Consider the following 14,375-nt stretch of genomic DNA (forward strand, 5'->3'; position numbering starts at 1 on the left):
TTGATCAGAATTGGCCAGGTTTAGGGGCACTGAAGACACAATCCTATGCATGTTGGACAGAAAAAAGGCCTACAGCTCCCAGCATGGCTAGCTGAGGCATACTGGGAGTTGTAGGTCTTTTTTTCTGTCTAAACATTCATAGGATTGCCCCCTTAATATCCATGGAAATTCAAAATGCACATTGGGCATCGTACATAAATACATATACATATTGGTTGCTTGATGACCTGCATGCGTGAATGGGCCACCCATCACATCTCAGAGAGCTCAGCAGTGATTTTTAATAGGGCCTGTTTGCACACTTTCAGCTGCCAGCCATCAATATATAGAGTGGTCAACTGTAAAGAAATTAACTGATATACTAGTAATGATGGTTATATATACCTCCAGTATTGGAGACAGGGTGCTTCTGAACACCCACTGCTGGGGAACACAAGCAGGAGGGTGCTACTGTACTTACTCACATCCTGCTTGTGGCCTTCCCACAGGCATCTATCTGGTTGGCCACTGTGGGAACAGGATAGGCCTCTGGTCTGATCCAGCAGGGCTTTGTTTTTATGAATCAACTCCTAGCTCAGGAGGAAAATGTGTACACCATTGTGTGATCATTTGTGTTTATTTTACAAGATATACCATTGTTGAGTAGTGAGTTAATCCCTCTTCACAGCAAACTCAGGTGGTGAGTGCTGACAGGATTTGAGCCAAAACAGAAACACTGAGAAACAAGGCAGAGGTACAAGCATGTGAGGGGAAGCTCTGAGGTTTGCATAAGTATAAAACCTTGTTTTAAAGGTGGGGATGACCCCCTAACAGCCAAATGAAGAGTGAGCATGCTCAGTAACCTCCAGAAGCCAAGGAATGTCATCAGCCGGAAAAGAAAAAACAGAGAAAGGTGGGGGAAGACTGAATTGCCCTTCTTCAGCCCCTTGTAATATTCTGGAGGAAGATATGGCTGACTGAACCTCTGAACAGGAATGCTCCTGCTAGGAGGTGAGGACACATTGAAACGTTTTGTTACAGTTCTCACTTGTGGTATTAGATTCCTTATGAATGGATGCCTATCAACATAGACCCATGGCCTTCATACATAAGATATATACACAAGAGGATTTTTTTTTCTTTACAGAAACACACACCTGTGTAGAGAAAAACAATGCACAAGTAATCTCTTAATGTGAGTCAGTGGTGAGAAAAATGGAGGCTTACCACAGGCTTTACAGGCATATTTTTATTATGACCTCTCATGGCTTTCGAACATGCTCTTGGGTGGAACAGAGCTGAGCCCTACTTAAAAACTAGGGTGCCACACACAAGTCGTTTTCATGGCTCAGCATACAGGATCAAGTCTCATGATCCTGCAACTGGTTTGTACTGTTTGGTGCTAAGTTTAGCTGGGTGTTTGGAATCTTTGAAATTGCAAACAGTGAGTAATATGAATGTGAGAAGCTGAATCATTTAGGTGAAAACAATGCTGTCCTTTATAAGGAAGTCAAACTAAATGTAGTCGAGTATTCAGCACCCCCCCCATGCCCCCACCCCATCTACATCCCTATTTGTGCACTAATGTACTTCTGGGCAAGGCGTGCATTTTACATCTCTGAATTTTGTTCACTGCGTGGGGTAGCTCACTTCAGGTATTGCAAAGAGCTATCCCCTCCATCTGTGAATGGGAAAGCCCGTGCAAAGTATGAGTATGTTGTTGCTCCTACACCTGCAAGGAACAGCAGGGTTGATGCAGACATGTTTTCCATGAGGAACGTTGGCCAGAAATTAATTTCATGAAGTATTTTGAAGCGGGTCTAACCTAAACACATCAAATGCCACTGCAAATCCATGTCTGCAGTGAATTTAGTAGTCGTTTACATTAGTATACACTTTCAAATCATACAGTAAGATACCTTCCCTGGATTATCTAGCCCTTGAGCAAGCTCTAGGGTAGGGGTGTGGAACCTGTGGCCCTCCAGATGTTGTCAGGCCATAACTCCCATTGTCATTGATTATTGGCCATGCTGGCTGGAGCTGATGGGAGTTGGGAGTTCAACAACATCTGGAGGGCCACAGGTTCCACGCCCCTGCCCTAGGGCAATGGAGAGACTTCACTCAAAAGCAGGGGCAGCAAAGATTTAATAAAGGTCTGAAAAGTCACAACAGTGGTGGTGGCACCCAGAACCTGATTGCCTCCCTGTGCGTGCAAGCACTCACCTTCACATTTATCGTGTCTTCGTTCATGAACCAAAAAAAATCTACTGGGGTTCTAAATCTGGAGCTAACACTACTGATTTCCTTACACCAATACCCAAAGATGCATGTGCAGTTTAACAAAGGTGCAGTCTTTGTAAAGGCTACTAGAATCATTATTGTTTGCTTTTTATCAATAGGGCTGAGCATTCCAGAATTAAATTTTAAAACCATTGCAGCAAAAACAAGGATCTAGTGACACATTAAAGACAAAGAAATATTTCGTGGCATAAAGCAAACTCTTACACCACAAAATATTTATTATTCTTTAAGGTGCCATTACTCTTCAAGGTGTACATGCAGAGAAAGTTGTTTTAAAAAGCACTATTTGAAATGCAATAAAGCACACCTCTGGTGACTGTTACCATTATTAGGCCTTTTGTATCTGTGGATCTTAGAAGCTCGATGCAGCCGTGTTATTGGGATACAAGTGCCGATTCTAAGGCAGCAAAATATTTAGGATGCATCTTTGCTGAGTATGTTGAAAGATCAGGATAATACATGATCTAGGTTCACTTAACTGGGGACCTGAGTAAACATGTGTACGAATGCGTTGCTAGTTCTCATTTGTCACATCTTTTAAAAAGGGAAGTTTAGACTCCAGGACAAAGACATAAGAGTCCTGCTGGATCAAACCAAAGGCCTATCTAGTCCAGCATTCTGTTCCCACAGTGGCCAACCAGAAGCCTATTGGAGGCCCACAAGGAAGACACAACCTGCTAACCAGAGGAGTTTTGTGCATCACATTTAGAATATTTACAATACCTCTGTCCCTCTCTGAAGGTACTCGCCAAACTGAGTCTAAAAAAGGGGGGGGGTTGCAAGAGCTTTTCAAAAGGGAAGTAATGTCCGTTTTCATCCCTTAAAAATTCTGGGGCCAAATTGCCAAACTGCTTTTTGAACATGGATGAGTTCAAAGAACAATTTGGGGGGCTCCTCTCAGAGGAAAATGTGGCATGCACTCTGGCCACTGCAATTTCATTATATTGCAAAACCCAAGCAGGAGGAATGGCATCTTGTTAGACAAATGTTAAACAACCTTGAATTTTCATTCGGAGTAATATGGTAACAGCCTACAGTTTTTTTACACTCTGAGCAAGCAGTAAATGCAGGCTTTCCCACTTTTTTAGATTGTTTTTCATAAAATTTTAATAAGTTTTTCATAAAATCCACTTCTTAGTAGATCTTAGGAGTAAATAGAAGAACATTCTCCCATGAAAAAGATGTCTATCAAAACACATTTGGAATAAATGCCAAACCATGCAGCTGTTTTCTTTTGGTACTCGTTATTTCTTAGAGGTATTTCTGAACTCTTTGTTGTGAATGTTAGTCCCCTACATTTTATTAATGAAGCTGCAATCCTATACACACTTACCTGGGAGTAAGTCCCACTGAACTCAGTGGTGCTTGCTTGTGAGTAGACGTGTGTAAGATTGCACTGTTAGTCTACTACCAATTCCTGTTTGAATTATGAACGTACTGCTTTACCTCTGCGACATGGCTACTGCTACAAAACTGCTCCCCCGGGGTCAGTTATCACATGTGGCAGTGGTGATGTAAGTAAGTGCTACATCAGTTAGGTTGCCTAGGGACTTCACATGCCAATGGCCACAATAGTGCAGTGGTACTGGTGTGGGAAGTAACCACATGACCCCAGTGACTAAAGTGATGTAGCATTTGCATACATTACTGCAATATGGCCCACGTGTGCAGGAGCAGTTTGGAGGAGACAGCCATTTTGCAGAAGGTTAATATATAAAATGTCTCACTGCCACCACAAGGAGAAAATATCCCCGTCTACAACATATATCACCAGCCTAACATCTGTAAAATTCAGAGGCTCAGATGAAAATGTGTAACGAAATAGCCAAAGAGAATTTAGGCCAAGCCAACAGCTAAGTAGCTGGGAACATTAAACAGTTTATGTCCTCTTGTTGTTTTACTAAATTTGTAACCAATTCTAAGGGTATAATCCACCTTCCACTGCATTTAATGCATTTAAAATATCTGGATGTGTAATTGTGATTATGCAGCAGAGATCTTTTACAGCGCAATTCTATACATGTCTACTCAGAAGTAAGCCCCACTGAATTCAACAGGATTTACTCCCAGGAAAATATGTTTTGGATTGCAGCCGTAGGCTCTTACAATGTCAACTAAGGAGAAGAGGAACGTTTAAAAAAAATATTAAGATATCACAAAATTGCTTATAGGCCTCATTTCAATTTAAAAATCCTTTATTAAAAAAAAAAGCATTGCTGTGCATATACTCTCTTCAGAAACAGAGGGAAAACACTTTACAAGCTATTTACACATGGGACAAGCAAGTTCACATCTGAAGGGTTTCCATTTTTAGTACTTGATTAATTATTAGGAGGATCAACTATTAGTCTTGGCTCAATCAACGCATCCCAGCTTTGAGTTATCTAAAAGATAAAACATACATGTAAGACTCAACATGGACATAGCAGGCACACAACATTTCAAAAGCGTTAAACCCTTTTAATACAATTAAACACTTTTGTATGACAAAAGCATTTCTCAAACCCTGCATTTGGCTAAGAGAGGACAACTGAACAAGACCAACATATACTACAAATGTTTGTAGGGTTGGACAGTTTTTTATTCTCGCTATCTGTGACTTAAGATTAAGAAGAAAGCAAAACAACTGCAAACTAAAAGCTAAGAACAGACAAATGCTTGCGGTTTCATACACTCGGAAAAATACTAATTTTTAAACAATATTTTGTATATACACTATATATGAGTCTGTGTACACTTCTATAACCCTATTAAAATAGGCAACTAGATAAAGAATTTGTATCAGTACCAATTATGTTCTTAAAACACACTACAGAGACTATCCAATGGTACTGTGGGTGCAAGCCCTTGGGCACGGAGGATTCCCATAGGACTCAACACACAACTTGGCACGTGCTCATAACATGAAACAGGTTAATGCCGCTGTGAGGAATGGGAGGTCTGTGCCACCTCCTCTATCACCTTCTAGCCAAGGGGTGGTGAACCTCTGGGAAGCAGCCCCCCCTTTGCCTCTTTTCTTTTAAAAGCCTAATTGCTGCTTGGGGGCATTTTTTGAGAGGTCACTAGTGGGAAGGGAAGCGCTAATCCTCCCTCTGCAAAGTAATTTCAGAAAAGTGCTACCTTACCTTTCTATCTTGAGATACTGCATATTCTATTGTTTCAGCTCCATCTGCAGACTGGTAAACCAGATCAAACTTTCCTGGTTCTTTTGCTACTAAAAACACACAACAAAACAGAATTAGTTTTGGGGTATTTCAGGGTACATTGGGAGTTGCAGGACCCGTCTATGGATGGCACCCAATTAGCCTGCCCTGCCGACAGAATGGCTTCCAGCAGCAGAATGGGAGACAGATGATTCCCCCTTCCCTCACATCTCCCCACATGCCCTCAAAATCTGCTCTGTGGGGTTGGGGATACCCCCCTTGAATTTGAAGCATGCCCAACAGCCCAGAAAAAGGAAAAGGCTAGGCCGGAGTGTGAAGGGGGAGCATCCTGAGGGCTAGAGATTTCAGGGAGCGGGGTGTGTGTGTGTGTGTGTGTGTGTGTGAGAGAGAGAGAGAGAGAGAGAGAGAGAGAGAGAGAGAGAGAGAGAGACCCCGACCAGTTTGCCTTCTGTAAAATTGGTATTTTGTTGTGCTCTGTGTGGGGAAATCTGTGATTTGGCATTTGGGACTCAGACCCCACCTCTGCCTTGTACTCAGTTTCTTGACCAGGTTACTTGATTCTGAGACTCATCAGTTTGCCTTCTGTAAAATGGGTGTTAGAGCAGAAAACTGTGGGTTCAGAAGAGTGGTTTTGTGCTTTGGAGCTCAGACCACACCTATGCCTTGGGCAAATTTCCTTTCTTTTTGCCTCAATAATTTGCCTTCGGGGAATTGGTGTTTTGTGACAGGCCACCCCCACCATAGCCATTTTGTGAGAGTGCCCATGGGATGATCTCAAAATTCCAAATGTGCTCATCAGCCCAAAACATTTGGGGACCCCTGTGCTAGCATGACACTGCATTTTACCCTGTATTAGCCTTCCCCAACCTGGTGTCCTCCAGATGTTTTGAACTACAAATCCCAGCATTTCTGATCATTGGACATGCTGGCTGAGGCTGATGGGAGTTGGGAGTCCAAGACATCTAGAGGGCACCAGGTTGGGGAAGGCCGCCCTATATAATTTTTTTTAATATATTTGTATTTATTTTATCTTTATAAGTGAAATAAACAATACCAAAATTACCAACAACCTAATCAATACTTCAATTTCCCAACAGCACAATATTCTGATGAGGACATCACAATAACAAAGAAAGAAAAAAAGAAAAAAGGGAAAAGGGAGGAGGAGAGGAAGAAAAATGAAGAAAATCCCCCCCCTTCCCTCCCCCCTAAAGAATTGAGTTTAAACTCCAACACTCCCCGGCCTCCGATGCCATTCTATTTTAAAAACTTTATCTATAACCTTAACAATCTTATAGTTTAATAAACAACCTTACATTTCTATATCATATCATCAATCTTATATCAAAGAAACAGGTCTACAATTCATTCCCAAAAGCCTATATTATTAGATAGATAGATAGATAGATAGATAGATAGTGTTATATAATAATAAAACTTAATATAAACCTTCAACCATCAGTAATATATTTTATACTAGATATACTATCTATTTTGAAATAAAAAATATAAAGAAAAGCAAGAAAGAATAAAAGATGAACGAGAGTAAACCAATATATATAAAATCATTTTTCTTCTGAATTAGCCTGGATCAGGTAGACTAAACACAAACAGTTAACAAAGCTTGTTTAACGATTCCAGTTCATGGGGTTGTAACCGAATTCTCACGCATTTTTACCTTCAGCCATGCCTCCACCATTTCATGATTTAGAAACTTCTTCATCTGACCTTCAGACACAATACAAAGTGTAGCAGCATATTTTAAGTAATATTGTAAGTTCAGGCTGCCCTATATAATTGACTTGCACCTAAAGCCAGAATTATGTAAAATTCGTAAGGCAAATCAACATTTAAAGGGGATGACATGCTACCCTTCTTCATAAGAGCAAAATACATTTTCATGTTCAGCTCTGAAGTTGCATAACACTTGCCTGATGAAAAAGAAAGAATTTCAAGTTCTAGCTGTTTGTTAGCAGGGTTCCAACTGACAATTTTCCCTTCCTTAAAAAAAACAGCAGAAAACATGTAAATAATGGTATTTATTATATGTCAACAGTAGTTTGATAAATTTATCTGTCCAAGTCTTTAAAAAACCCTGGGTTACCAGGAACAAGCCAGTGTGCTAGTTCACACAGCTTAATTGCTCCCACTTGGCTCCTACTGCCAGCAGGAGCAGCTAAACAAGTCAGGAATGCTTGATCCCTGGGTTGTTTAATGTGGCATCTGAACCTAGAACTCTGCTTTGTCTCCCCCCCAAAAGCAAGAATTGGAACCCGGGGTTTATTCCTAGATATCATGAGTGGGGAGCTTCAGGCCCAGAGTGCCCATCTGACCCTCCAGGGGTCCACACCCCCTTACCCTGGCCAAACCCTCTTCCCCTAACCACCAATTTCCTTGCTTTTACCTCTAGAAGTTTGAACTACCCCTCCTAAGGCTTAGTTTCTAGCAATAAGAGCTTTAAGCTACAATATGTATTTTTTCGGTATGTTTGGCTCCATCCCTTTTGCCTTTGGCCCTGCCCCCTTTCCTTCAGCCCCCACCCCACTGGAATGTGACCCCCGAGAACTTCTCTGAAATTGAACTTGGCCCTCGGGCTGAAAGAGGTTTCCCATCCATTATAAATGTTCAGTTCCAATGGCATACATTATAAAAGTTTACAAAGATAGTGTCTATATAATGCGGATATTCATAGGCCACTTTTCTGCCAGAGGCCTTCAAAGCAGTTTACAGAATAAAAAGAGATAAAATTGAAAAACAAAACAATCATAATATGTAGCATTTATATAGGACTCCTCCACTCCAAGTATTCAAAAGACTCTTGTATTCATGGTCTCAATAATCTTTTCAACAACCATGTAAAGTAGATCACCGTTATCATACCTTATAATCAGATACTTCAGGAGTATAGTTTTCAGTTAGTTCCAAAAGCTGTTACAAGAGAGGAGAAAAAATATTAAGCATCAGGCACTGGTGTGGTCTCAAAATATTACATCATCCAATTAGGGTCCTACCATCTACTCTCAAACAGAAATGAAAGTTTAGTAACCAAAGACCTTGGCAGTCACCTCCTAAATTCTAGCATGCTCCACCTATCTTCAATAGTATTCAATGATTTATTTAAAATTTAAATTCCACCCTATCCAAAGGGCTCAGGGCTGGTAACAGCATACATGGGTCCATGCCCCTAAAGTATGTGCAACTGAAGGAGGACAGATAAATGGCCCCTGGAAATATAAGTGGGAGAATAAGAAATTCCAAAATATAAATATGGGGGTGGGGGGGGGGGAAGCGATCACATGCATATGGACCAATTCATTCTTCTGAAGAGAGTGTCTCAGCTGATCCTGAAGTTAGCAGAAGAGGAGCTCCAGTTCAGCTTTGCATGTAATAAGGTCCCAGGCTCAATCCCCAGCATATCATGCCAAGCATCTCAGGAGGCAAGGCAAGGGAAACTTTCTGCCCAAGAACCAGAAGAAAAACAGACAATAGGGCAGGCAATATTTGGTTGGGTGGACCAATCACCTGACTCTGCATACAGAAGCTCCTAAACCTCAAGTGCTGTTGGCTTTCACTTAGGATACGTCTGTTCGCACATGAGGATGGTGACTCCACTTGCCTCACCCTTTCCAGAAACCTCTCTCATTGGGTAGCTACCACTACCTACCCTGACAAGAACCACCTATTTATGCATTTTTAATCTGAGTTTGGATCTGCAGGGGAAACAATGTTGAAGGTATCAGCTTCCTCAACATTGGCTTTTCATTTCCATTTGCTCTTGATTTTAGAAATGTATTTCAATTTCTCTTTAGCCAGCCAACATCTTGTAATGCTGCTATTCCCATTTAACATGCATCTTTTATTTAAGTAATCTGCCTGAATATTTCTGGGTCTTCTGTGGTTTTTCCCCCACAATCTTTCCCAAGTTATTATTTTTTGCACTCCATGTCTTATGTTCCTTTTCCCCTGCAGCAAGTTTAACACATTGCAAGAAGCAACATAATCCATCCAAGTATACAAGTAAGCAAGCCTTAAAGAATGTCTTGTTCCAGCGTATCTGGGCCCTATGTTTTCATTATTGTTTTATCTGCTGATGCCAACTTCAATGACCTATTAATATTTTTTTTTACTGTTTTACTGCTCTGGAATTTTAGTACATTGTTATTCATTACTGATCATATTGTGAGCCACCTTGTGAGGGTAGACATTCTGAACAGCAGGGTAAAAATCTATCAAATATAATATGGTAACACAACTGCCCCACCCCCCACCCCCATAGCTTAAATGCCATCCATCACATTCCTGACAATAAGTCCTACAGCTGAAATGTGGTACAAGAGTGTTTTAAGATTTCATACCTTAAAGGCAATTTTTTCTCCTATTTGTGGAGGGGCAGCCAACAGAGGTAGTACGCTATAGTCCTTCTTTGGAGCCTCCAATGGATTCTATGGAACAAAGATTAAAAACATTGCCATTACAACAAAGTTAGTCAGAAGTACTGTAATACTGAGCTGCCGTCCCAGTGACTGTTTCTTCAGAACTACAGCCTCCTTGGCCAGGATAAATGGCATCCATAGCCAACTTAAAATACCTCACGTCTGGGGCAATCCTAGTGGCTAGATGGCCATAGGATAAGTCAGTTCCCAGAGAACCGCCACCTCATAGGCAGCGCGGATCGGCCCTGCACTCCTAACAGCAGCGCAGAGCAGCGAAAACAGGGTGTTCCCAGGGGTGGGGAGGTCGGAAATGCCAGTACAACACATCCTGTGCATCATCTGGCCGCCGCTTCCTGCACTCCGAGGTCCTGTGGCTAGAGAGCCGAAATTGGCCGTCTAGCGTGAAAGCAGGGCAGGGGGAGCAAGGAGGAGATCCTCACCACTCCTCCGGCCCTGTACTGGATAGGCGGTTGCCCCTGGGGTCGGAGGCGACTGTCAATCCGCATAGGATTGCTCCCTCCATGTATTAACAGTGCAATCTTATACATGTCTAATCAAAAGTATAGTTAAGGATTAAACTGTTAAGTTTGCCAGAAACATCTTCTTTTTAATTAACACTTCTCTAGGCCATCTCACAGACCCAAAAGGTGAGAAGATGTGCGGGTCATGGGATTGGGTAAAACCTGGATGCCTAGCCCCGACTAACACCATAAAATGAACTAAGATCTTTGCATTCCTTTGTTACCACTCCTCTGACTTTCTGAAGATGCTGTGTGTGTTGAATCTACCCAGGTGACCCCCCACGTTGCTGTATTTAGCATAGGTCTTGATGTCTGTCTTTATTTTTCAAAAGACCTTTCTGTTTTTCCCCCCATCCTCTTCTTCCATCCTTTTCATAAAAGGATCTTTCTTTCAGTTTGGACCTGAGGTGTCAGTGGGAGTTTCTGACAAATCCAAAGACTTATTTTTCCACCAGCCTAAGCCACTTGGAGTTACTTTACCAACTTTTTTAGGCAGCAAGAGAACTTGCAGGTTCAGATGCATTCTACCTCTGAGTTCCAGATGCTTAAACAAATAACAGCATATGGAAAGCCACCACCATCATGCTCTGCTTCTCAACTTTTATGACGACTGCCGGAAATACAATGGGCTACTTTTGCAGGTTATTTAGAATGCAGGCACCACTTACATTTCTTGTACCAGTTGTTTTAATTTTGTGAGTTATGCTTATCTAACGACGTTCAGTCATCAAATATACTCCCCATCATGGAAACAAAAGCAGTCACCAGACTCACCTGGATAATAACTGAACTGTTTGTTGCTGCTTCATTCAACTGTTGCTGTTTCTGATGTTCACTGTTGTAATTATAGAAGTAGTTAGCATTTTCTCCTCTGCCTCTTCCCCGGCCCCTGATCATCCCTCGACATCCACGAACCCTAGGTCCTCTCCAAAAGGGATTTTCTCCTCTCCCACGACCCCTTCGACTGTCACTGAAATTTGTAGCTGGTCCACAGGTGGCAGCTGGCAGTTGTTTGCCACCATTCCCTCCTAAGGACTGACTGACTATGGCATTTGTCTTGGACTTCTTGATAGTGCAAGTCTCCGATTCTGAACTATCAGACTCTGAAGAGGAGGTTTTAGTTTTGGCCTTTGAAGTTAGACCTGTGACAGCACCTTGCTTATTATATGGTAGTTTATTTTTCAAGTTACTGCTCTGCTGCTCTCCCTTTCCCCCTGAACTAGAATCAGAATCTGAACTAGAGGTCTGGCTCTTTGCCATTTTACTCTTAGCTATCTTAGGAGAATTTTTGTCTTTACATTTAGCAGCTAGTTTACCAGCAGAAACAGATTTTACAGGAGAAGCCAGCTGTGATTTGTTTATGTGCTGTGATGCCACCTTAGTTTTGTGTGTGTGTTTTTGTTTTGTACCTGCAATACTATCATCACTGTCAGATGAGGATGTTGAGGATTCGCTTGAAGTTCCACCTTTCTTTGTGCTGGACCTAGCTATTGTGTTTTTTGTTGTGCTTTTTTGTCTAGGACTCAAAGAAAATGTCTTGTCGGTCTTTTGTGAAGTGTTCTTTGTTTCAAGTGCCCTTGTTTTCTTCTTCTGTTTGTCTCCCTCCGCTTCCTGCTCTTTCTCCCGGTCAACCTGTTTCTTAAGCTTTTTGGAATGAGAAGTAGTCTCATCATTCTTACTGTCTGCTGCACAGTCTCTTTCAGTCACTGCTTTTTTCAGTTTCCTAACTGTTATAGAGTCCTGTATATTTATAGCATTCTCTTCCTGACTGGAAAGATAGTCAAAGTTCTGTTTCCTCTTCTTCCTTTTTCTACACACTGCGTCTTCGCTTTCAGAATCCTTTGCCTCCAACTTTTGCCAGTGTCTTTTTCTTTGCTTTTTTGAAAGGTTACTGAAACCATTGGTGACTTTATCGTAACTCTCTCCTCCAATAACCTCTTCCAATTTGACTCTGTCAAGACAACATGCAAGAGAAAATTGGTATGAGTACAGCACAGTTTATATGTTATCATGCTAAAAACTAAGCACATTCATTCATCTTACCTTTAATCCTACAGTGATATAAGCAAAGAAATCCTAGTGATCTCAGTAAGAACTGTCTACACCATCAAATGCATGTTTACTTGAAAGTAAGTTCCATTGTGTTCAAAGGCTTATTCCCTCATAAGTGTGTTTGGGATTGCAACCTTGCAGTGAAATCCTATACTTGTCTACTCAGAAGTAAGTCCCACTATTTTCAAGTGGTCTTACTCCCAGGTAAGTGTGTATAGGAGGCGGCCAACTATCCAATGCAGGGTGGGCGGAGCAAGGAGGGGATCCTCTCCTCCACATTCTGGCAGCCCTGCATTTGTGGCTAGCCAGCCGATTTTGGCTGTCTAGCTGGGGACCTCAGAGCTGGGTGGGAGAGGCCGGATGGCAAAAAGGACACATAGTACCAATGCTTCCATAGTCTCCTCCCCACCCCACCTCTAGGAACGCCCCCTTTTCACCTGCTCTGCACTGCACTTATGAACATGGAGACAGGGACGAACTGCGCTGCCTATGAGGTGGCAGGGGAAGGGGTGGAGAGTGAGGTTTCTGGGAACTGAGCTTGGAGTCCTGGCTCCAACCTTGTTTCCCAGAAACTGAAAAATCCTATGACCACTTAGACACTGTCTAGTGGCCATAGGATTGATCCCTTAAAAAACTAAGCATTGCTACACTGTAAGCAATACTTTCACGCATGCTTATTTTGAAGTCAGCCTTAGTGTGTGGAATGCACCTTACTTCCAAGTACAGCTCCAACTGTGTACACGCTTAAGTACACTGGAACTCACTGGCAAGTAACAGCCTGGTCCTACGCTGACTTAAGCATGATTTCCACTGCCTTATGCATATCTAACTCTGCACAGGATCAGGCTACAGTAGTAAACCAGTAAGTTCCTAGGTCAGTTCTTATATCACCTATGAACTAGCATTGCAGAACTAGCATTGCCAAACGAGCAGGACAAACAGCCATGCCTGTTGTTGCACCTCTGCTGCAACAATCGGATGTAGTTCAGTGTTTCCCTAATTTGCTGCCCCCCAGATGTGTTGGAACTATGACTCCCAGAATCCCTCAGCCAGCTAGGAGAACCAGTGTAGTATAGTGCTTGGAATCCTGGACTGGGAAGACCCGGGTTCCTGTCCCCATTCGGCCATGAAGCTCATTGGGTGACTCTGGCCCTCACCTCACGGGGTTTTTGTGAGGAAAAAATGGAGAGGAGGATCATGCACACTGCCCTGGGTTCTTTGCAAGAGGAAAAAAGGTGGGATATAAATGCAATAATAAATTACTTAATTAGAAGAGGTCACCTGCAGCCCTAAGACTAAAAGCTGCCCCTACCCTTGCCATAATTTATGTCGGGTATTCAAGACCTATCCAGCTCTGACTGGGGAGAGATCCTGCCATGCAGCGATGGGCAAAATGGCGACTGGTGAGAGGCGAAGGGGCTCTGTTGGGGGAAGGCTGTGGGCTGATGCTGCTTTTCAAGGCATGGAGGCAAGCAAGGCCACCGGCCAGCGTCTTCATGTCAAGCAGCTGCTACGGGGAAGCCCAGTTTCAGCCCCCGCCCGCGCTGCGCCTGAGGGTGCCGCTGCCCACCCAGCGCCGCAGGGGGCCTACCGGAGGGAGTCGTTGTCTCGCACGAGCCGCGCGCTCTCGGTGGGCGGCAGGAGCGCCCCGTCGAGGAAGAGGCTGAGCTTGGTGCGGCGGCTGAAGCCGAACTTGTCCCGGATGAGGCTGATCAGGTCCGTGACGAGGCGCACTTGGCTGGGCTCCAGCAGCAGCCAGCACAGCCCGCAGGCCGGAGCTCCCGGGGGCGGGTAATCGAAAAGCAGCCGCAGCCGCACGGGGGCCTCGCCGCCACCGGCGGCCGCCGCCATCTTGCCACAGGAGCGGCTGCTACGGCGCCCCGCGCAGGACAAACGAGGCGAAGGAGCGAGCGAGGGACGCCGGG

The 14,375-nt window shown here is 43.2% G+C and overlaps 2 protein-coding genes across 4 annotated transcripts in view; one reads left to right on the top strand and one right to left on the bottom strand.

The window, feature by feature from the left end:
• The first annotated feature begins 880 nt into the window (after positions 1 to 880).
• SCPEP1 (serine carboxypeptidase 1) overlaps positions 881 to 14,375 on the top strand; it is a 54,142-nt gene continuing 40,647 nt past the window's right edge. Inside the window, exon 1 of the mRNA XM_084837243.1 lies at positions 881 to 990. Coding sequence (XP_084693369.1) covers positions 975 to 990 — 16 coding nt within the window. The 5' untranslated portion in view covers positions 881 to 974. The remainder of the gene's footprint in view (positions 991 to 14,375) is intronic.
• On the bottom strand, positions 4,482 to 14,309 carry COIL (coilin). Of its 3 annotated transcripts, XR_014788158.1 has the most exons (8): positions 14,042 to 14,309; positions 11,173 to 12,349; positions 9,800 to 9,886; positions 8,325 to 8,372; positions 7,372 to 7,445; positions 7,123 to 7,167; positions 5,406 to 5,491; positions 4,482 to 4,664 (listed from the first exon to the last, which is right to left on the bottom strand). XR_014788158.1 is itself a non-coding variant. In XM_084837241.1 (7 exons), the coding sequence occupies exons 1-7, from the start codon at positions 14,299 to 14,301 to the stop codon at positions 4,602 to 4,604; spliced, it is 1,791 nt and encodes a 596-aa protein (XP_084693367.1). In that variant the 5' UTR covers positions 14,302 to 14,309; the 3' UTR covers positions 4,482 to 4,601. The 3 variants fall into 3 exon arrangements, 2 of the variants coding, with proteins under 2 accessions (XP_084693367.1, XP_084693366.1); XM_084837241.1 differs by lacking the exon at positions 7,123 to 7,167 and having other exon boundaries at positions 7,376 to 7,445; XM_084837240.1 differs by lacking the exon at positions 7,123 to 7,167 and having other exon boundaries at positions 5,406 to 5,494; positions 7,376 to 7,445.

Source organism: Heloderma suspectum, chromosome 2, assembly GCF_057233095.1.
Source record: "Heloderma suspectum isolate Gila_16-S chromosome 2, 16-S_ref, whole genome shotgun sequence".
NCBI classification, from domain to species: Eukaryota; Metazoa; Chordata; class Lepidosauria; order Squamata; family Helodermatidae; genus Heloderma; species Heloderma suspectum.